The sequence below is a fragment of the Neospora caninum genome, chromosome VIII (assembly GCF_000208865.1).
Source record: "Neospora caninum Liverpool complete genome, chromosome VIII".
Classification (NCBI taxonomy): domain Eukaryota; phylum Apicomplexa; class Conoidasida; order Eucoccidiorida; family Sarcocystidae; genus Neospora; species Neospora caninum.
Window position 1 is genome coordinate 2,371,825 of NC_018395.1, and position 21,066 is coordinate 2,392,890.

At 57.2% G+C, this 21,066-nt stretch overlaps 2 protein-coding genes across 2 annotated transcripts; one reads left to right on the forward strand and one right to left on the reverse strand.

The window, feature by feature from the left end:
* Positions 1-4,804: 4,804 nt before the first annotated feature.
* On the forward strand, positions 4,805-6,777 carry NCLIV_033040 (Rbm28 protein, related; the record flags this gene model as incomplete). The annotated part of the gene is made up of 5 exons (XM_003883499.1): positions 4,805-4,870; positions 5,236-5,383; positions 6,031-6,114; positions 6,477-6,584; positions 6,692-6,777. 5 exons carry the CDS (start codon positions 4,805-4,807, stop codon positions 6,775-6,777), a joined length of 492 nt encoding a protein of 163 aa, XP_003883548.1.
* A 1,484-nt stretch (positions 6,778-8,261) lies between these two features.
* NCLIV_033050 (conserved hypothetical protein) lies at positions 8,262-19,817 on the reverse strand (the record flags this gene model as incomplete). Its single annotated transcript, XM_003883500.1, has 6 exons — positions 8,262-8,966; positions 9,231-9,426; positions 10,373-10,421; positions 10,610-10,676; positions 11,580-16,427; positions 17,001-19,817. 6 exons carry the CDS (start codon positions 19,815-19,817, stop codon positions 8,262-8,264), a joined length of 8,682 nt encoding a protein of 2,893 aa, XP_003883549.1.
* Positions 19,818-21,066: the final 1,249 nt, after the last annotated feature.

Below are 21,066 nucleotides of genomic sequence, written 5' to 3' on the forward strand. Positions count from 1 at the left end.
CTGTAGTCGTGCGCGCTATTTCAAGGGACACTAAGAACGGGATGCTGACGGAGACTAGGAGGAGCCACACTACGGGAACAAAGATGACAGAAGAGTGAGAAAGACAACGACACACGACGAGGCCGCTCTCCATTGTCCCGAGATGTCGCACGAGAAATAACGAAGACAGGGCAGAACGCCCTACAGAAGCAGGGCCATGAAAGACGTGAAGGAGAGGCTGAAACGGTTGGACACAATCGCGTACTGTGCAAGACATACAAAAGTGACAGGGCCTTCACAAAAGATCCGCCCACCGCTCCGTGGGAGACCACTGGACTCCGCTGGCTAAACCAGCGGTCTCGGCCGGGGGCACAGAAAAACAAATGAAAGAGCGAGGAACGAGAGAGAGACTGAAACCAAAAAGATGCTTGGAAACACCAAATAATGCAAAGTACGTGTAGGCATCCGTCAGTAATTGATTGGCTTTCACTATAAACCAATGGACACCTGGTCCTTGCGAGAGGGAAATGAGAAATCGTGCTGGCGAAAGAAGCCACAGGCGGTAGCTGTGGTAACAGCTGACGTCCACGGAGTACGTGCATGCAACAGTGAAAAGGAACAGGATGCAAAAGCGAGATAACACAATTAAAAGAAAAAGCGTCAATTCCAGTTGCGGTATACAAGTACATGCGAAGCCGATCCGGACAACAGCCTCACTAAAGGCGAGGCCCACGAAGGCCAAATTGTCAAGTGGAAACTGTGCAACGAAAGCGGGGCAGCCGACACCGCCAGTTCTCGAACACGCACCGACACACTCTGAGCCACATACGAAAAATCTCGATCTCTGTGATTCGCTCTAGTCAGATAACGCTGGCGTCGGCCGCGCAACTGTCCGCGCCGGAACTCAGACGCACGGTGAGGGGACTCAAACATGGACAGGACACTCGAAACGTGAACAAGGAACTGGATGGGACATTCTATTGCCAGCGCACCCCAGGAAAAAGCACAACCTGCAAACGCCGGAAAGCTAGAGATTTCCGTACAAGTGTATGCTTGGATGGGCGGTCGAAGCCTCCGTGATCCACGCACAAAACGGGGTCCGTAGCTTGTTTGCCTGTATGTCTGGCTAAGAAAAAGCTCACGGCAAAACTTAATAACAGAGAGGGACAACACCCCTGGAAGAGACCTTAGAATGTCGGACGCACGGCCTCACACCTCGTTTTTTCTGCGTTACGAGCAAAGGCTGGAATAAGCCCGACGCAGTGCTAAGCGGAAGGTTAAGTACAGAGTATGGCTGTTGGCTTAGGAGCGATACATAATGAAACTGACGAAAACCTTCCCTCTATAAACGGAAGGAAAAGTGAAGAGAACATATCATGCCGACAAAAAAAGCTAGAAAACTTGTCCTACTTCCCAAGTTCGATATTTCCGCCGAAATAGCCCAAAAACTATATGAGACACAAACTAACCGCGTCACTCTCCTGGCACGCAACGAGCCGAGGTGGGACGAAATCCTACAAAGCTCGTAACAGCCGTAACGGGGGTCTGTGACCTTCTTGAAAAATCACAGCAGCCAACTGAAAAGCTTGTGATAGGGATGCCGTGAAGAGCGTTTTAATCGTAGGCAATACGGACTAACCGCCAAGGTACTCCTTTTATCTGCCGGCAGAGTACGAGAAAAGTAGGGTACTCGCTGACTCTATCTCCACAAATCGGAGAAACCCCGCTTAAACACAGAGTCACAGCTAGAATCACGCGCCGTCGCGTCTCTGATCGTCGTTCTAGGACGCTGCAGCCCCCGTTACGTTCCCGGCAGTCTGGGCTCTCCGTGGAGAAAGGAGGAAGAGTTCCGTTGATTTCACCTACTCGTCGACCATCGGCAGCTGCTGGGGGCAACAGGTGACCAATTGACGAAAGCAAACATAATTCATTTCTGTAAAATACCACTGCAGCTTTTACGGATTTTGGCAAACAAGAGAGTGACAGCGTACGGACACAGAATGGAGTTGAGGAGGTCGGTAGTCCGTATCAGAACCCTTTTAAGGTACTCAAACGTGGCTGTTTCAATCATAGTGAGAGCACGTCCCCGCTTTCGTTTTTCATAGGCACAGGCAGCTGCGCTGAATCCGTGCACTGAGAGAGGACATATCCTGCCAAAGTAGAGAACGGCGGCGTCACAGGGGACCACAGACTGACATGGAAAACGACGCGGCGACTGCAGATCGCACCAATGCCGACATCATAGGTAACATACTGATAAGTGATGGATCCTGTTGTGTCACATATTTTCAGGAACGTAGGGTGATGGAGGGGGTATTGCAACTCTGAGGCTTATCAGCTACGTTAACTCATGTGGTGTAGGTCACTTCGTCCACCAACAGCTTAATCAGTATAACGGACGTCAAAGATGTTCTTACATGCTACACCGGAAAATCTGCGTTCCTTGGAAATCAACTCGGCACGACGTTCGTACCTCGAAGAGATCTGTTACAGTATACGACGACGGCTGATCATGTGGCGTGAGGGGGGAGTAGAAATATGTAATGTTTCCGCGCCCTCTGCCGCGTAGGGGAGGTGTTGAGGTTCTTTCTGATTTCAGAAAAGCAACAAGAATTACAAGCATTCTTCAGTCCACAGCGAGGATTTATCGGTTCTCAAGCTTCCAAGAATCCACACGCGGGAGAGACCTAAGCTGGCCCCGGGGTAACCCCTCGGAAATAATCTCAATGTGCCAGCAGACGGGCTAACAGAAGAGAGCGTTTCTCTCGATTGAGCTGGTCTCACCAAATTCGCAGATTCCACAGAGCTCACCTGTGCTTGGGGAGCATCAAAACTCTCTCCATGTTCCGTTTTTTCTTCCTAAGCGCCGGATGAGGAAACGCAGACCAGGTGCGTGTCGGTTATGTAAACACTTGCCATTCAAATAAATGTTGCTCCGGGAGGAACTTGCGAATGCCCGCTTAGGTATCTGGGAAGCTCCTCTGTGAATGTTTGGTTCGTTTTCCGTTCTCACGTGATTTTCCACGGATGAAGCAGATCTCGTTGCGAAAAGTGCGAGGTGCGGCCATAAACCGTACTGTTGATGTCATAGGCACAAAATGTGGGAACGAAACAGGGTATTTTGAAAACTATCCGTCGCTGTGGTTTTGTTGTTCCAAAGCGATATCATTCGGAATGTGGGCCGTCACCCGCGCTTCTTGGGACTTGCCCTTTCGGCGGTGGTACTCACAAGAAAGCCATCGGAAGCAAGATCGCTATCAAGTGTTTAAAGGAAACGCAGCCTGTCTTCTCTCATTCGGAGCACATGACCTTCCCAGCCACACAAGGCATCCGAGAAGGGGCTGCAGAATTTTTACCCGCTGCTATGATTGCCATTATGCTCGAGCACGCCTCTGTTCTACTGCCTACACTCCTCTAAACAGCAAACAAACCACACCCGTTAGACACACACGGGCGTTCCGTTTCCCGTATTCCTGCCCAGAGTAACTCATTCTAAGCGCCAATGAGGATCTCGCCGCAACCGCGGTTTTAATGTGTGATGAGCCGTGCCGCACGACTTACGGCACTACTCTCCTTTCCCGATTCCCAGAATCGCCTGCTTTACGGTGCTTTTCCCGCAGCAGCTTGAGAAACCAACGTGGCTAACGGAGGAGGATAAACGTCAGCAATGTCGAAAGAGGAATATTTGCAAGACTGACTGATGGATTCCCATCGTGAGATCTCTCGACGTTAGCGGGTACAGATCGTCCATCCCGGGCAAAGCACGGCGCCTCACGAGGGCTGTCCTAAGCGAGCTATATACTCTGGGCCCCGAACCGACTAAAAGACGATCTCTGGGGAGGGTCAGGAAAAAGAAATCAACAATTGGAGCAAAACTCACAAAAATTCACACAAACTTTGTGTGGAATCCACATTTTATTTATCTTTTGATTCCGCTCACGCCGACAGGGAGACATTCAGCTAATGCAAGGAGTACAGACACCAAAGCAATATACAATTTGCGGAGATTGCCGACAGCGAAAGGGCGTGTGGCACACAATCCGCTTTCTTGCCGCGGCAACCTTTTCTCAAACGCTTTTTCCTGCGTTTCTCTTTAGACACGACCAAGGCAGGGTGCAGGACGGGAAGGAAAATTGCTGAATCACACGGTACCCTCTCGATTCGCACGGAAAAAAATCAAGAACTGAAGGCATGGTTTCTTGACGGAAGCACAAGAGACAACGTCCATGTTCCAGCGCCTGTCTCCTTTGTTTCTAACGTTCCTGGTTGTTCTTCGACGTCTGCTCCTTTCTGCTCTTCCCTTGCTCTTTTTTTTTCAGCTTTCTCCTTACTCTTTTATTCTTGGTTTGTCCCCCTTTTCTGCAGATTCTCCGTATGTCTCCCCTTACTCTCCTCGCTGTCTCTCGGTGTCAGATTGTTGCAACGTGGACATACATCTGGTTTGGATGTTTTCTTCCGTTTCTACCGCGAGGGTAGTAGAAGACGGCTTTTCTCAGTCCACATGAGCGTGTTTTCTACTTGGGAGATCTGCACAATTTCGATCGTAGTGTGGTCCCGGTTCCCCTCGTTTTTGTTCGCTTCCTGCTGCCCGATTTTTGCTCGTCACAGTTCCGCACGCTGTTCGACTTCGTTCTCTCTCGTCCCCCAGCCCTCTTCGTACTTTTCCTGTTCATCTTAAATCACCGGCTCAATATCATCTTTCTTCCCCTGCAGCCGTCCTGCCTTTTCCGCTTCTTCCTTCAGCCTTCTCGCCTCCTTTCTCTCCTTTCCACCTTTCCTTCTCGTTTTTTTTCCTCCTCGTACCGGGATCTTTTTAGTTCTCACAATGGCGGATGTAGACATGACCGTTGACAGACGCTCGCCTTCTGTCTCGAAGAGCAGGAAACAGAAGGTGAGGATTTCTTTATCGGCTCTTTGTATCTTTCCCGTTCTCCCTGTTCATTCCCGTTTCTCTCGTCTGCTTTTCTAGGCTAACTTCAGCCTTTTCTGTTCCCGACATTTTCTTAGTGTCATCGCTCTACCGTAGTCTCTGCGAGGTGATCAGCTCTTTTGCGTCTTCTCCTGTTGAGCTCTCTCCCACCTTCTCTTCCACCCCTGCCGCTTTCCCGTCTTCGTCCCTTTCTCCTTTTCTTTCGTGTTCGCCGTCTTCCACCTTGTTCTCCTTCTTTTCATATTCTTCTTTTCCATCGCTTTTCGTTATCACGTTTTCACCGCCCGGCTTTTTGCAGGCCTTTTGGGTGTGTGTTTCTCGTGCAGGGGCGAGGCTTGAAGGAGGGAGGCCGCGAGAGCGACGGGCGCTACAGCGGCCAGGGGGGTGTCTTTGAAAGACTGGAGGAAAAAAACGGCACATCCGGAGCGAACCGAAAGGACGCGGAGAGGTCCAAGGGCGCCGCACCTGCGCGATGTACGTCTCTAAAACACTTTTCGCAGAAAATGTCTTCCCAACCCGATGCCTCTCTCTGCACTGCGCCTGGCCTGTTTAAAGTGTCTCGGCATGACACGAGGGAGATTGGGAAGCCCCATTCGTGCCCGGGATGGCTCTCCGCATACGCCGAGAAGCCCCACGCAGACAGCTGATGCCGTTCCTGAGGCAAGCGCGACGTCGTTTCATGGGCTGTCATTTCGCGTTCTTTTTTTTATGGCTGGGAGGGGGGCTGCTTGGGTGGAAGCTTGAGAGGCGTGGAATGAGACGGTTCTCGAGCAGCTCGGTGCCCATTTCTCCGGAACTGTCGACGCGAAATGCGTTGAACTTCGCCTTCTGCCGGACATTTGCGCTGCCGTCGTTGCCTTTTCGGGAGGGGAAGCGAGACGGCATGGCGTTACCACACACAGAGCCACTGCGGCACGGCAGATTCTCCAGAGAGACGTGCATACACCCCACAAAGGGTTGTGTACATGGCCCCTGGGCTTCTCGGTAGTACCGTACTGTCTCGCCCTACCGTGTTTCTTTAGCATCTGTGCATGACTCGGGTTCCTGCCGAGGTTTCAGTTTTTTCTCTTTCTGCGACGGTCCACGCCTCTCCGACAGTGTTTTCTCCCGTTTCTGCTCAGCCGTCGAGGGGTGGATCATCGTCGTGCGAAATTTACACGAGGAAGCCCAGGAAGAAGATCTTCACGAGAACTTCGAATCCTTCGGTAGGTCTACAGCCTCCTCTTTTCTGTGCAGCTGGCTGGGCTGTCTCACTTCCGCGTGATCGCCCACCTCCCTTGTGCTCGGTTGTCATCTCAGGACTCCTGTTGTCACCCGTCTCCGTATCCTTTGGCCTCTCGTGGTATCTCTCCTTTTTTCTTCCGCTCTGCCCCGTTTTTGTTTCTTCCCTATGCGTCGAGAGGGTGTCTCGCCCTCGTCTCTTTCTGCGTCCTTTGCTTTCCCCTCCTTTTTCCTCTCGACGACGTGTGTCGGTGCGGCAGCTGCACGTTCCGCTTCGCTGCCTGCGCCCTCCTCGTGCTGCTTTGCACGTGGCACGTGATCGCGCGCATGCGTACGTGTGGTTCAGGCCAAATCAAAAACCTCCACTTGAACCTGGATCGGCGGACGGGCTTCGTCAAGGGCTACGCGTTCATCGAATACGATTCCTTCGAAGAGGCCGAGGCAGCTGTCAAAGGTGAGGATGCTCTTCCTTCCCTGGTGCACGTGGCTCTTGCCGTCGATCCTCTTGTGTCCATCGATTTGAGGGCGCTTCTCGCGTCTCTGCATGCGTTTGTGCGCTAGGTATGGACAACCAGCAGCTCTTGGGCCAGACCGTGTACGTGGACTGGGCATTCAGCAAGCCGCCGAGCGACAAAAAAAGGCGCTGAGTGGAGACGAAAAACTTCCAGACGCGTGGCGGGGAGCACAAGAACAAGTGAGAGAACTTGCGCTCGGCGACACCACACAGGCAGGGCTGCCGCGGCGCAGTGTGGGCGCCCGTCGCGTGCATGCGCTACTGGGAAGGACAAAAGAAGTCTTGCCAGCGCGGTCGAGCCAGGTGGTACCTCGGCGAGGACGGTGGGAGCTGGAGGGGACACGATGCTGGGGACGCAAGGAGAGTGAAAACACTGATGCATGCAGTGAGGCAGTCGTGCCTCTCGGTGCTTTGTGTGTTTCGTTCGGCGCTCCGTGCGGCCGCTTTGCCTCGAGATCGCCGCTCCCATCTGCATCTCGTCAAGCAGCAGCTGTGACCGGTGTCGGCTGCGTGGACACCGGGCGCTCCAGGTTGGCGCGTCCGGGGTGTCTGCCGCAAGGGCGTTCCGAGGGCGAGCTAGGAGAGAAAGGTGCCGGGCGGGTGTGTGCGCGATCGTTTTCTGTTTTGGCGACGAACTGCATTTTGTCTCTTTCGTTCTCTCCAGACACGAAACTACAGTTCCTTCTATTGCGTGTGTGGTCAACACTGGGCTCCTCTTCGGCGTCGGGTGAGAGTGCGGTGTATGTACACCTGAGAAGAGCGAGCTCGAGACCACCGCTCCGCGCGTTCCCTCCCCGGCCACGGTTCGCTCAGCTTCCGTCAGTGGTTCGCCAGAAGAGAGCCGGCGCATCCAGAGACGGCGGAAGAGTTTCTGTGTTGGTTTCCGGAGTGAAGGGTGTTTCGGCGACGCGTGTTTACATGCAGACCACGACCGCTAGTGAGCGAAGCAGAGGCGTGCACGCGCGTTCGTAGATGCACACACCGACACACAAGCCTAAGAAAAGAACATGGAGCAACGCACCACCTGTTTCATTCCCCGCTTCCCCCACGGGGCACGATGCAGCGAGACAAGGCAGAGACTGAAAAACGCCAACGAATTTCTTCCCGGGACGCAGGAGAGGACTTCCGTCCACTTCCAGAAAAAACACTTCCGCCATTGCACAGGTTTCCAGTGGTCCCTTACGGGAGGTGTCTAGACACCCGTGGCGGCAAGGACACTGCACTTTTCTCAAAACGCGGCAGCGCGGGTTTCGCCCAGGCGTGGCAGTCATCGGCGAAGGCAACATCGCAGCAGGAAGCCGCGAGCGGCAAACGCCGGGATTTCCGGCCTTGCTAACAGCTACGTCTCTCGCTTGAGTGCCGAAGCAAGCACTCCGCAGGCTAGAGACAGACACACGAGCCCAAAACCATAACTGCGTAGTCTGGTTTGCGAGAGAACCCCACGCGCCTGGCGGAGTGCCGCAGCGTCAGCATGCCCGTCGTGTCTGAGCGAGCAAAAGGGCCGCGGAAGAGACCTGGCCATCCTTTCCTTGTTACCGGCCGAGCAAGCGCAATGCTCGTTCGGCGTCGTGGCCAGGCCCTCGCTATCGAGCAACCTGCCGGGAGCAGCAGCTGTTTTCACCGTTGCTCACATCCCCCTTTGGTCTCGTTCGTCGCCACAGTTTCGTTGCGCCTGTTCGTTTTGCTGCACTTCCGCAGTGCTTCTTGGACTTTTGTCAACTCTTCCTCGTCAGCTTCCATTTGGAGGAACCGCTCGCCGAGAGGGCCGTAGGGTACCTGGAGCAGAGAGCGGCGCGACCAGCCGCTCGCCTTTCTCCGTCGTTGCATCGCCTGTGATTCGTCTGCATGTGTCAGCTCCTCGTCGTGGTCATCCTCGCCTTCAGCGTCCGTCTCGCGCGGGGTGTCTGTGAGCTGCGATCGTGTTTCTGCATCTGCGCATCCGTCGCTCGGTCTCTCGGCGTTTCCGTTTTTTTCCGCCATTGCGCCAGGTGCGTCTGAGGCCAAGTTTGTGTTTTCGCAGTCTGCCGTTTCGCGGGCAGCGGCGCAGGAAGCAGAGAGGAAATGCGCCCTCTGGTCTTGCTGCATTTCCCGTCTGAGCTTCGCTAACAGGGGAAGGCTCGCCTTCTCCGCAACGCGTCGCCAGCACTTCGCAGGGACCAAATGCCGTCGCGCAGTGCAAAAGCTGACCAGCCGGAGCAGACGGTCTGTCGACACTGCAGAAGGGGGAGAATGCGTAGAGGAACTCGAGGGGGAACGCGAGGGAGGAAGAGACGTCTGAAGGCGGGAGCAGATCTCGGTGAGGTTGGAGACGACAAAGAGCGGCTGCAGGAGAAAGCCATAATCAGAGTGGAAGAAAGCAAAAATAACAGGAAACGAGTGAAGCGCCAGAGGGTTGATGTGCCGCCTGTAGGTGGTGCACCAACGCCACGCGTGTCCTCTCAGTAACGCGCTCGCATTCCTTCGGCCGTGCTTGTTTCTGCCGTACGGTCTGAAACCGCCTTTGGCCAGTTCCGTTCCTCTCGACATGCGAGGATCGACTGCGCGGGTCTAGCCGCTTTCGGCACGTAGGTTTTGCACGTTTCTCACCACTTGAGGATCGATGCAGTTCAGGCGATGGAGGAGGCGGCAGGCCTGGGAGCGGAGGGACGGCGCTGCCGCGCGGTGGAGGCAGACGCATGCAGAGAACAACACCTCGCCCATGACCGAGGAGAGGAAGGACGAGGAGAAGGCCGAAGCCGGGGAAGCGAGAAGCAGAAGGAGAGAAAGCCACGCGTGCTCCATCCTGAAGAGGAATCAAGAAGAGGCCATCGCGGCACGCGAAAACAGATCACACCTCGATTCGAGGAAAAATACCATCGAAGCAAAAGACAAGAGCAAAGGACTCAGCAATGCCGACACATCGTGCGTGGTGAAGGGAGAGGAGAGACACAGGTTGGAGACGGAAAGCAGAGCATTGGAAGAGACGCAGACGCGGGAGCAAGCGAAGGGAACTGTCGCCTGGTCGTGTAAAGGCGCAGTGAAGAGGAGAAAGCGAGCTCGAAAGGCAGCTTGAGAAAACTAAGGAGAGGTTCGTCGAGACGCCGCAGCCTCAGAGGCGTGCCTTCGGAAACGCCCGAGGCTGCGACGAGCGACCGAAAGCAAGGACGGGCGATGCGGGCAAAGAGACAGAAGAAGGGAAAGGTGAAAATGAAAAGACGAGAAACCTGGAGTCCAAGAACATACTTGAATTCGTCTGAACGGCTCGCCTCCTCACGAGGGCCTGTCGGTTGCGAGGCACGACGCAGGCGAAAGAGAAGAGGCGGCAGAACATCAGAAGCAAATCTGCACATGTGTCAAGAGCAGAGAAACAGCGAGAGATGGGGCGTCGGTGAGTCCTTTGTGTCCAGTAGAGACAGAAAAGAGAACGCCGCTCCTCAGAAACGACACTGAACGACGACTGCTGATTGAGACACTTGAGCCGACGGCGGGCGCGAGAAAGCAGATGCAAACCCGAATCTTGTGAAGACGATTTGCATGCGGGGGCTTCCTTTTAAGGGCTGAGGAGTCGGCTTGGCGGGAACCCGGCAGACACACCGACCCTCCAAAAGAAGGCGAAACGCGACGCACGAAACAGGTAAGAGAGCGACGAGAAAAGGAAAAGCAAAACACGAAAACTAACAAATTAAAGTGCTGAATAATGCCGGGAAGGCCGAGGAAACGAACAAGAAATATGGACAGTCAACTCTCACCGTTCTCGCACAAAGCTTCCCGCGCTTGCAGCCATGACGTGGACGACAGCTGCATGACAAACAAAAACACGTATACGCAAGCCTTTATAAATAAATAAATATATATATATATATATACATACATACATACATACATACATGGGGATGCTTGCGTGACCGGCAAGAGCGACGGCAGGAGTTGAGATGGTTCGCGAGGTTTCAGCTTTGATTGGCATCTCGCGTTGCTAGCCTTCTCACCTAGTGTGATGACGAGGATAGGCGTTGGTGTTGTGGGGCTGAGAGACGGCAGCAGCGAGGGCCAGATCTGAGGCGGGAAAGAGACGCAGCTGCATGCGCACGCGATGCACGCGTTTCACGCCGAGACAGGCGCACAGCGACGCCATCGCATATCAACAGCGTGAAGAGGGCTACCCGAAAAACCCGCGCGAGGCGTCACAGCCCCCCTTGACTCAGTGGCGGACTGTAGCACTCCACGTGGCGACAGTGACACGATATCAACGCGTTTTTTATGTTCATATACACACCGGCGCAGATTGACGCCCACAGATACGCATAACCTGACATCGATGCATATATATATATATATATATATATATATATATATGTATGCGCAACTCTATACAAATACACATGTCTGTCGATGCATGTATATGCACATAAATGTTTACAGCTGCACGGACACGATGAAAGGCGTTGATGCACGGCCGACTCATACGTGGCCATCAACGCGCCGAGTAAGCGCCGCCTTAATGCGCGAGGCCATTGTGGGGCGGGCGCGCTGCGCATCCAGAGAACCCATCAAAGCGGGATGTGTACCTCTGCATACGCACGCGCGGACTCTGACGTTGTAGAGTCGTACCTCCTCACAAACTGCATCGGCGTACGGAGCAACCTTCCCATATCGAGACTTGCAGCTCGGCATCTGTTTCTCTCGGGGGTTGGACACGCCCACATATCTCTCTGGAGGTGTATACATCACGGTATATATATATATACATGTATACGCATGTCAATCTCTCTCTATATAAGTTGTTGAAATGCCTCGGAGGAGAATACGCGTAGATGTTGAAACACAACGAGTATGCATGCTGCCCATGGCGTATGCTTATATATATATATGCATGAATGTGGCTAGACTGCAAAGTAGGGGACAAACGGCATCGATGCAGAGAATGGGTCGGAGTGAAGACAAAGGCTGCGACTATACCTCGTGGGTGCGTGGAAGCAGTTCGCGCTTTCGGGTAGTGAGGACGTAGATACACCGTAGCGTGGTGAGGTGTATGTACACGCCGGCTGCGGGGCGGGGATCGGTGTGAAGGAGAAGACGAATGCGCATGAGAATTCGGGTCGCATGAAGCCTTAGACTCCCGTATTGTCCCTGTTGCGCCCAGTTCTTTCTCGGCCTCAACACGTTTGCGTTCGCCTTCGTCTTCTCGCGTTTCTTCGCTGTCTCCGCCTGGTGCACCGACAACAGCTTGTGTTTCCATTTTTCCAGAACGCCTCGGACGTCGCCGTCCCCCAAAGCAGCCGCGCGCTTCATGTCTTCCAAGAACAATTCCTCGTTGACCTCCTCGCCGTCGTCCGTTCGTTCCTTCTCTTCCTCCTCTGGGCTCCCTAGCTCGCTCTCGTCGGCTTCCTGATCGACGCTGAAATCCTCGTCGAAGCCCCACAGCGGCATCTCGGTCTCGCCGCTGACCTCGTCTTCGTCCGACGACGTGCTGTCGTCGCTGGCCTCACTGGGCGTCTCCTCCCGGCGCGCGCTCAAGTCGCCTCGGCCTTTCCGGCGCTCTGCGAGAAGCTGTTCCTTCCCGCGCTCACGTCGGAGCCGCGCGGGGTTCAGCAGCCATTCAAACGGCGGCGGAAAGCGAACAGGGAGAAGTCCAGAGGAACGCGCAGCGCAAGAAAGGGGAGAAACGGAGCGCTGACGCGCCCGCTCACGGAGAGACGCTGAGGCGGGCTCCGCCGCAGGTCCACATCTTTCCGTTGAGGTCGAGACGCGCGTCACAGGCTCCGTCTTTGCGAGCTCGCGTGGGTCGTCTCGGCGCTGCTGGGAGGCGAGCCGTCGCCGCTCCCGCCGTCTGCGTCTTCGTCGGCACCGATCTTCTGCCACGCGCCGGGTGAGAAGAAAGCTGAGAGCCGCGAGGACACGCAAGAGCCACAAGGGAGCGTCGCCGGGGTCGGTTTCGTCGAGGGGTTTCAGGTCGACTTCTCGAACGAGCCAGCCGCCCGGCCGCGCGTCCAACGACCGGTCGGCTTCGCCGCCGCAAAGCTCAACGCTGGAGCGGGCGACGCGCGAAGAGGTTAGAAGCGAGGCAGAAGGCGCGAGTGCCCCGAGGCCAGGAGACAGTCGGGCGAGGACGCTCTGGAGCTGCGCCTGTTTCTGCTGGGACTGCCGCTGCAGCAACAGACCGACAAGATCCGACAGGGCGGGAATCATCGAGGGCGGCGCGAAGGCCACGACGGCGAGGAGCAGCGAGGCGACGTCGCTCTCGCGCATGTCCGCAGCGGCGGAGGCTGCGGACGCAGCGGAGAGCGACGCCCAAGCAGGCGGCGAAGGCGGGGAGTCGACAAGCGCGCGAGGCCACGCGGACGAAGAACGGGACAAGTGGAAAGGAGACGCCGACGCATCTGGAGAAAGACGGTGAAGACACTCTGCCACTGCGTCGATCAACAGGTCGCCGTGCGCCGACAAAAGGCAGCCGACAGGCGAAGCCGCTGGAAAAGGCAAGGCAGAAGAGACAGACGCCGGCGCGGGCCGACGGCTTGGCGACGCAGAGGCGAGGTGGGCTGCCGAGGGAGTCGCGTGGGCGTTCCCCGACTCGTTCAGAGCGCTGTGGACAGAGAGGAGCGCAAAGTACGCCGCGCCTGCAACCGCGCGACTCGCGTGGCTTCCGAGGTGTCGATACAGCGGAAAGAGGAGGAACGGGAGGAGCTTTGCGAGCGGCGCCTTTCCGCCGAGTTTCCCGAGAAGCTGAAGAGCTAGGTCGAGACAGCGAAGCAGCAGAACACGGTAGAAACTAACCAGAGAACGGGAAAGAGGAAACACAGCGGCCGCGGCCTCCCGCTGCCGCTCGCACCTCTCCGCCTCACGCCGGAATCGCGCCGTTCGTTCTCTCTCTTCTTTGTGCGTGCTCGAAGAGGAATGAGGGGCAAGGCCTAGACGAGACACACGCTTCGTCGTTTCTTCCTCGCCAACCTGGAGGCCGTCTCGGGTTTCGTCCACCGCCTTTCCGTCCTCGCTTTCCCCGGCTCGACCTGCCACTGCTTCATCTGCGTCCTCGCTCTCAGCCGCCGCAAACGCTCCCAGGCCCTCTCGCGCGGCTTGGCTCTTGTTTCCCTCCCCTCGCGGGGCATCGCCGCTGGCCTCGTCTCCAGCAAGAAGAAACGATGCAGCCCGTGCCTGCGCCTCTTCGCCCCCGTCTTTCCTTCGGCCACCCCCGTCCTCCTTCCGGCTGTCTGTTTCACTTCTTTCCTCTCCCTCTTTTCGCGCTTCTCCGTCTTCTCGCTCTTCTCCGGCTTCTCCCTCTTCGTCGCCCTCCTCTCGACGTTTCTCGTTGTCACGCGCCGGTCGCGTAGCGCGTTCAGCGTGTGTCTTCTCGTCCTCATCTTCGCTGCGGACCTTCGCGCCTACGTCTGAGGCAATCGAGACGGCAAGAGCCTCAGCTGGTCCCTCGCCGGCCGCCAACGCATTCGCCTCCAGAAGGAGATCGATGAGAAACTCGATCTGATGCACTGGGAAGAAGGGCACCGCTTGCGCGCGTTCGTGGCGAGGCGTTTCCGCCTTCTCGGAGTCACGCGCCTCGCTGCAAAACGCCGACGGCCCGCCCTCCCCTCGCGTGGCGATCAGCCCCGTGCCGACCGCACCAGTGTACGAACACCAGAAGAGCGGGCATGCAGGCGCAGTGCACCGCGCACATTCGCGTTCGCCGCGGAAAACCTTCCGTCCTTCGTGGCCTTTGGCCGTCGCAGTGTCGCCCTCGACGTTTCCCTCGAGCGGATGTGGGGACTCTGCGGATCCGCGCTCTCCCGCGCCTCCGCTGTCTTCTCGCGTCTCGCCCTGGGGCCCGTGAGTCGCCTCCGCGTCGCCCGTCTCCCCAGGCCTGCTGGAGAGAGACGGCGCGTGACACAGCGAGAGAAGAGCCGCGCGAAGCGCCGCGGAGAGCGCAAAGAGGCTGGCGCACCGAAGGACCAGGAGCATCCCGAGCGACGACGCAGTCAGCGGAGAGACCGCCGCGATTTCGGCCGCAAACGCCTCCAGGAAAGAAGAGGCGAACGGTGGGGCAAGTGCAGAGGGAGTCGGCGTCTGCTGGGGTGGAGCCGAGGCGCGCCGCAGCCAGTCTGGGAGGTGCCGAGTTTTGGAAATCGCCTCGTGGCGGCCTTCGCCCTTGCCGCCCGCACGCGTGAGGCCTGCGATGCGGGCCGGCGTCTCGCAGGTGCTTCCCGCCGTGCGGATGGGCGCTCGAGGGCAAGCGTTGGGAGGCGGCGAAGAGCGGCTGGGAGACGCAAGAGAAGACGCACGCAGTCCCGAGGTGGGCGACGACGAAAAAAAGGAAAGAAGATCCGAGAAGAGCGCCGCGCGAGACGGTGGAGGCAGGACAGCGAAGAGCGCTTCCAGAGTTTCCTGGAGGACGGCCCCCAACGCTTCGTCTCCGCCTGCGCCTTGGAGGGAGGGAAAAACGAGTTGCGCATCGAGGTCAGTTTCCCGCGGCTGGTCGGCTTCTCCCCACGGCGCGTCTGACGGGATGCTGGTGGAGTTGCACACCTCAGACTCTTGAAGAGAAGAACAGCGACACACGGCCCGGGAGCGTTGCCAGCGGTGAAATTCTCGGCAGCCTGGACAGGGCCTACGCCCCCCTGATTGAGCCTCGTCAGCGCCGTTCCCTCCCGCCAGCACGGTGCCCCAGCTCCTGGACCTTCCGTCGTTTCTCTCGTCGTCTGCGCGTTTCTCTGCTCTGCGTTCGAGGCGCGTTTTCGGGCGACTCGGCGGGGGCCGGGGAACAGACCTCGGCAGCAGCTGCGCAGAAAGAGGATCTTCTTGGAGCGCGCGCAACGGAAGAGGCAGGAGAAGCAGCGAGGTTTCGCCTCTCGATTTCCCGGCTTCTTCGGGTGGCTCGGCCTCTCCGTGGGTGGGGGTCGCCCAGACGTGCCTCTCCAGCAGCCCGTGGTGCTGCATGCGCTGAGAAATAATCTCCGGTTGCGGCGCAGAGAGCCTCAAGACTGCCCAGACCAGCCGCTCCGACGGCAGCAGCCACGCGTAACTTTTTTCCACGCCCGCGCGCTCTCGGCAACGGGGCGCGACCGGCGCATCGGCGTGCGGTCGAGGCGTCTCGGCGGCCATAACTCTCAGGTACCCCCCCACCTTTTTCAGTTCTCTTTGAAGATGTTGCTGGCGCAGGAGCCGCGTCGCGGGACTCGCGGATGCAGGACGCGTGTCCAGGCGCAGCGACGCCCGAAGCGACGAAGAGAACACGGCGAGCGCCGAGGCCCCGGCAGACTCCAGAGAGGAAATGAAACGAAGCTTCATCCCCCCCAGAATGTCCGGATCGCACACGGCCGGCACAAGTGCCGAGGAACACAGGAGCCAACCCGGACGGACAGCAAAAGCCGAAGCGGGAGACGTGGAAGGCGATGAAGAAGAAGGTGAAGAAGGCGAAAAGGACGACGAAGCTGAGGGTGGGAACACCGAGTCCAAAGTGTGGAGAGTAGTGGAGCAAGACGAGGAAGCGTCGGAGTGCGGCGGGCACAGGAGGTCGTGGAGCCAGCGATCGCCGGGGAGGGAAGCAGGGAACGGAGGGGAGGAGGAGTACGGGGCGAGGGGGGAAGGCGCGAAGGCGAGGGGAAGGGGAAGGCGATTGACCACCAACACAGTTCGCGCCTTCTCTGCAAGCTCGTCCTGGTCGTCTGCGAGTGCTTGGAGAAGTACCTCGACCGCGGCGAAGATGCAGGCGGTGCTGACAAACTCTCGACAGCTACCGACGAGACTCGCGGCAAGGTAGAGGCGCCCTAGACGGATTCGCCAGTCTACGAGAGGCAGCGGCGACGGACCCAAAAGGCTCTGTGAAAAGAAACCAGACACGCGCCTCGGGAGTCCACGACTCCAGGTGAGAGAGGTGGAAGAAACATGTGCACCCCTGCGACCTCCTTCGAAGCGCAGAAGGAACCAGTCACAGAAGGAAGACGAGCACACGCGCAAACCATGCACGGGCTGTGTATGTGTCACGGCATGGCTGTTCGTTTGTCGTCACCCTTTCTAAGCTCCACTCCGGGACTCTATCTGTGCACCTATCTGTAGGTATTTCTACAAAGAGACCGATAGGTACAGAGATATGCATATAGACAGACAGATAGATATAGAAATAGATAAGTAGGCACGGAGGAGATAGATACATATCCAGAGATAGATACAGACATGTGCGACATGAACGTGACAACCAGAACAGGATGGACACGAGCGAGGGTCCCCTGTCAACGCAGCGTCCCGGAGTTGCAAGGAAGGTGGTTCGACGTGGCAGATCCGAAGCGACGCAGTCGAGGTATTCCATCGGTACGAGATGTTCGGCAACCGCGTTCGCGAGTTGCGCGTCGCTCCTTGCTGCGAAGCGCTGCCGCCCCCGGTACGTGTCCTTACAATCATTTTCTCAGACGTGTGCTTCGCGGCGTCCTGCAGGAGCAGATTGAGCCTTCTCTCCGCCTTCCCAGGCTTGTGCGGCTCCGGGGGATTGGGTCGGCCGCGGCTTCGCTCGGACTCGCGCTGAAGCCCGCGCAGGACTGGAAAGCTGAAGCCTCTGTCAGACTGCAAGTGTCCTGGTTCTGTTTTCTCTTCCTCCTCCTGCCGCTCTTCTTCAGCAACGCCTGCTGCTCCGGCTCCGCGAGCGGCTGCCTGGTGCCTCTGAGGGTCTGAGAGACAGGCATCCTTCGCGAGCTCTCGCAGCCGCTGCAGGCGCGCTTCGGCCTCTAGCGTCGTCGCGGCTTCTTCGAGGTTCGGCAGAGAGACCGACTGATCTGACACGCCCGTGAGGGAAGACGCTGACAAAGGCAGAGAAGGCAGGAGGGGAGGTGCGGAAGCAGAGAGAGGCGGAGACACACTAGTCGAGTCGGTCTTCAGGAGAGCAGAGATCCATCGTGTGAGGACGAGGAGCGCAAGCGCGAGAGCTCGCGGAGGTTGGGTGCGGGGATGGGAAAGGAAAGTCGAGACCGCCGTGATGACCCCCGGGTAGAACTGGATCAACAGCGCTTGCGTCCACTTCCGCTTTTCCGCAGCCTCGGCGAGTCTCCACTGGTTATTAACAGACAATGCCGCGCAAAGGGACGGAGCGCAAGTCAAGGCGGTAGAGTCCTCGGGGCGAGAGGGAGAGCGGCCGAGCTGCGTATCAGACGAGTCGTGCAGAACGAGGGGGAGATCGAGGATCTCGGCTGATGTGTACAGACACTGGAGGACCAGGAGCAGTGCATCTCGGTCCAGCGAGACCGCCGAGGCGGGAGCGAGAAGAAGCTGGAGAAGATCGTGGATGGCGATGCCGAGGACGACGCCGCACGGAGGGTCGCCGCGCACGCGCGGCACGGCGTGAAGAAAACAGGAAACCGCCACCGCCGATAGAGACGCACCGGGCGCCTCCCTGACCGGAGCAACAGCAAACTCAGGGCCCGCAGAGGATCCATCAGCACGCGGTGAAGGCGAAGACGGCGAAGGCGATGAAGAAGAGTGAGATGAAGAAGACTGGGATGAAGAAGAATGCGAGGCAGAGGAAGGAGAAGGCGCGGTTGGAGAAGGAGAGGCCGATGGAGAAGAGGCAGGAGCGGACGAAATAGAGAGTGGAGGATGCGAAGCAAGGACGATAGCGTCGACGTGCGCGAGAACGTGGAGAGGCCAGGCGTGTGAGAGGGTGAGACGGAGGAAGGCGAGGATTTGAAGAAGGCAGCCGCTGCTCGCCTTGACAGCCGCGAGAGACAGAAAGCGAATTGCGGGAACGAGCGCGCCGCCAAAGACAAACGAAAGGAAAGAAGACGCAGGCGACGCCGCCAAGGACGCAGGCGCTGCGGCCTCGTCGGGGCTGCGCCGCTGTCGATACACCTCGTGGACACGCTGGCAGATGAGGAGAAGCGCTGCAAAGGCAGGAAAAAGAACTTCGACTAGCGGGCGGAAGGCAGAGACATCGATCACGGGGGCAGCCGCCGACAGCGAAGAGGCAGAACGTTCGCGGTCGAGTTGCTCGAGACGTTCGAGGCAGGCAACAAGCTGCATCCCCAGTTCGTGGAGAGAGAGGAAACCTGCCGCAACCTTTTTGGCGACCAGGACTGTGACTGTCTTCTCCCTCTGCGGCGCCTGGTTCTCCGCGTCCTCGACGGGTCCACCGGCTGATTGGGCCTCTGGGGCGTCTCGCGGCTTCGCACTCCCGCAGGCGCCGTCCCCGAGTTTGCAGGAACTCGAGCGGGAGGTCCAGAGAGAAGGAGACAGGAGACCGAGAGACTGGTGAAGCGCCTGGGTCTGCCGCAGCAGTTTCTCGCCGCCCGCGACGGCAGCGGAAACGGCGGTCCGGCAGGCACTGGAAGGATGGAGAGAGGCAGCGGAAGGACAGGACGAAGAGGAGGGAGACGAGGCAGGGGTTGGGAGTGCTGTCGCGGCGTCTGTTCGGGACGGACATTGAGCAGAGAGCGCGCGGGCGCTGCCAACCGCCGCTGCTGAGGCTCTGAGGAACCCCACGAGGGCGGTCTCGAACTCCCTCACTTCGACTCGGACTTTCGCCACACCCGAGGAGGATCGCGGGGCTTGGTGACGTGCTCCAAAATAAAGAGGAGAAGAGGAAGAAGAAGAGGAAGGAGAAGAAGAGGAAGGAGAAGAAGAAGGAGAAGAAGAGGAAGAAGAAGAGGAAGGAGAAGAAGAAGAAGAGGAAGAAGAAGAGGAAGGAGAAGAGGAAGGAGAAGAAGAAGAAGAGGAAGAAGAAGAGGAAGGAGAAGAGGAAGGAGAAGAAGAAGAAGAGGAAGAAGAAGAGGAAGAAGAAGAGGAAGAAGAAGAAGAGGAAGGAGAAGAGGAAGAAGAAGAAGATGACGGGTAAGGAGAGGAAGAAAAAGAGGAAGATGACGGGGAAGAAGAAGAGGAAAAAGAGGAGGAAGAAGAGGAAAGGGAAGAAGAAGAGGAAGAAGAGGAAGGGGAAGAAGAAGAGGAAGAAGAGGAAGGGGAAGAAGAAGAGGAGGAAGAGGAAGGGGAAGAAGAAGAGGAGGAAGAGGAAGGGGAAGAAGAAGAGGAAGAAGAGGAAGGGGAAGAAGAAGAGGAAGAAGAGGAAGGGGAAGAAGAAGAGGAAGAAGAGGAAGGGGAAGAAGAAGAGGAAGAAGAGGAAGGGGAAGAAGAAGAGGAAGAAGAGGAAGGGGAAGAAGAAGAGGAAGAAGAGGAAGGGGAAGAAGAGGAAGGGGAAGAAGAGGAAGGGGAGGAAGAGGCAGAGGAAGACATATTGGCAGGAGAGAGAGAGAAAGATTGGATGCAGGGGTAGAAGAAGAAGAGGGGGAACCCAGGACACAAAGGAATGCGGCGAAGGGAGGCGGCGGAAGGCGGTATGGGTGAAGGACTGACGGGGGTCAGAGAGGAAGGGAGGACCAATGCAGATCGCGTCTGATTGATGCCATGGTGAAGCAAACCTGTTGAACGGCCGCAGCCCTATGAGCCGGAAGCGTTCGTCGCCTGGGACGTCTTGGAAAGGCAGAGCGCGAGGAAAGCGTCCGTATCTCTCGGTAGGGGGGAGACGAGACACGGAACGTGCCGTGTTTCCCGACAAGCAAAAAACCGCCTCGAGACGAGAACCTGAACGGACCAACCTCCGTTCACTCTGGCTCTACACATCTGGTGACGAGGTGGCTCGGGAAAGCGTTGAAAAAGAATCGGAAAACCGCAATTTCCGGCGTTTTCTCGCTGCGACGTGCGCAGCACACGCATGCACATGCGTTCTGCTTTTCGCACACATCTGCTCGCCCTCCGCAGATAAAAAATTAACGGCAGAGTTTTCGTCACGAAACTAGAGTTCGCAACAAGTCGCTGGCCCCATATAAAGGCACATCTTCTCCGCCTTTTGTTGCGACGCTTTCTTTCCCGTAGAAAGATGGTCGCTGTCTGAGGAATCTGTTTCCTCCGCAGGAGCCCTCTCGGACACATCGGCACTGGCGTCACGTCGACAGACACACCGGCTCTTCTGAATGTGCAATTCTCTCCCTCTCTTCCTCTCTCTCGCTTGTTTCTCACCTTTCTTCCGAGACGTGCCTACAAATCGTACCTCACAGGCCCTAAAGTGCGCTTTTGGTGCGACTGTCCACACGCTCGTAGTCTCTCAAGTTCTTTTTCTCTCCCCGCTTGGGGGACTCTGCTCATCCCTCCGTCTCTTTGGCATGTTTACGCTTCTCTTTTCTTTCGCCTTGTCTGCTGCTAAATCCGCAGTTCAGCACGTGCAGCGTCCGCCTTGCTCGACGAAGGCACGAAGTCGTTCCTCTAGGCACACTAAACGGAATTTACAGATCTTTTTTGAGACCCGGCGTCGATTTGTTTCCGATTTGTATAACGCCGATGGAGCGGGTTTCGCAAGGCGACTAGCCCGCTTCCACGTTAACATCTCCCAACAGACTCCGGCATATCGCTGCCATAACCAGCCCAGTCGTAAGCACGCCGATGCACTCATAACATGCCCACAGAATATATATATATATATATATAT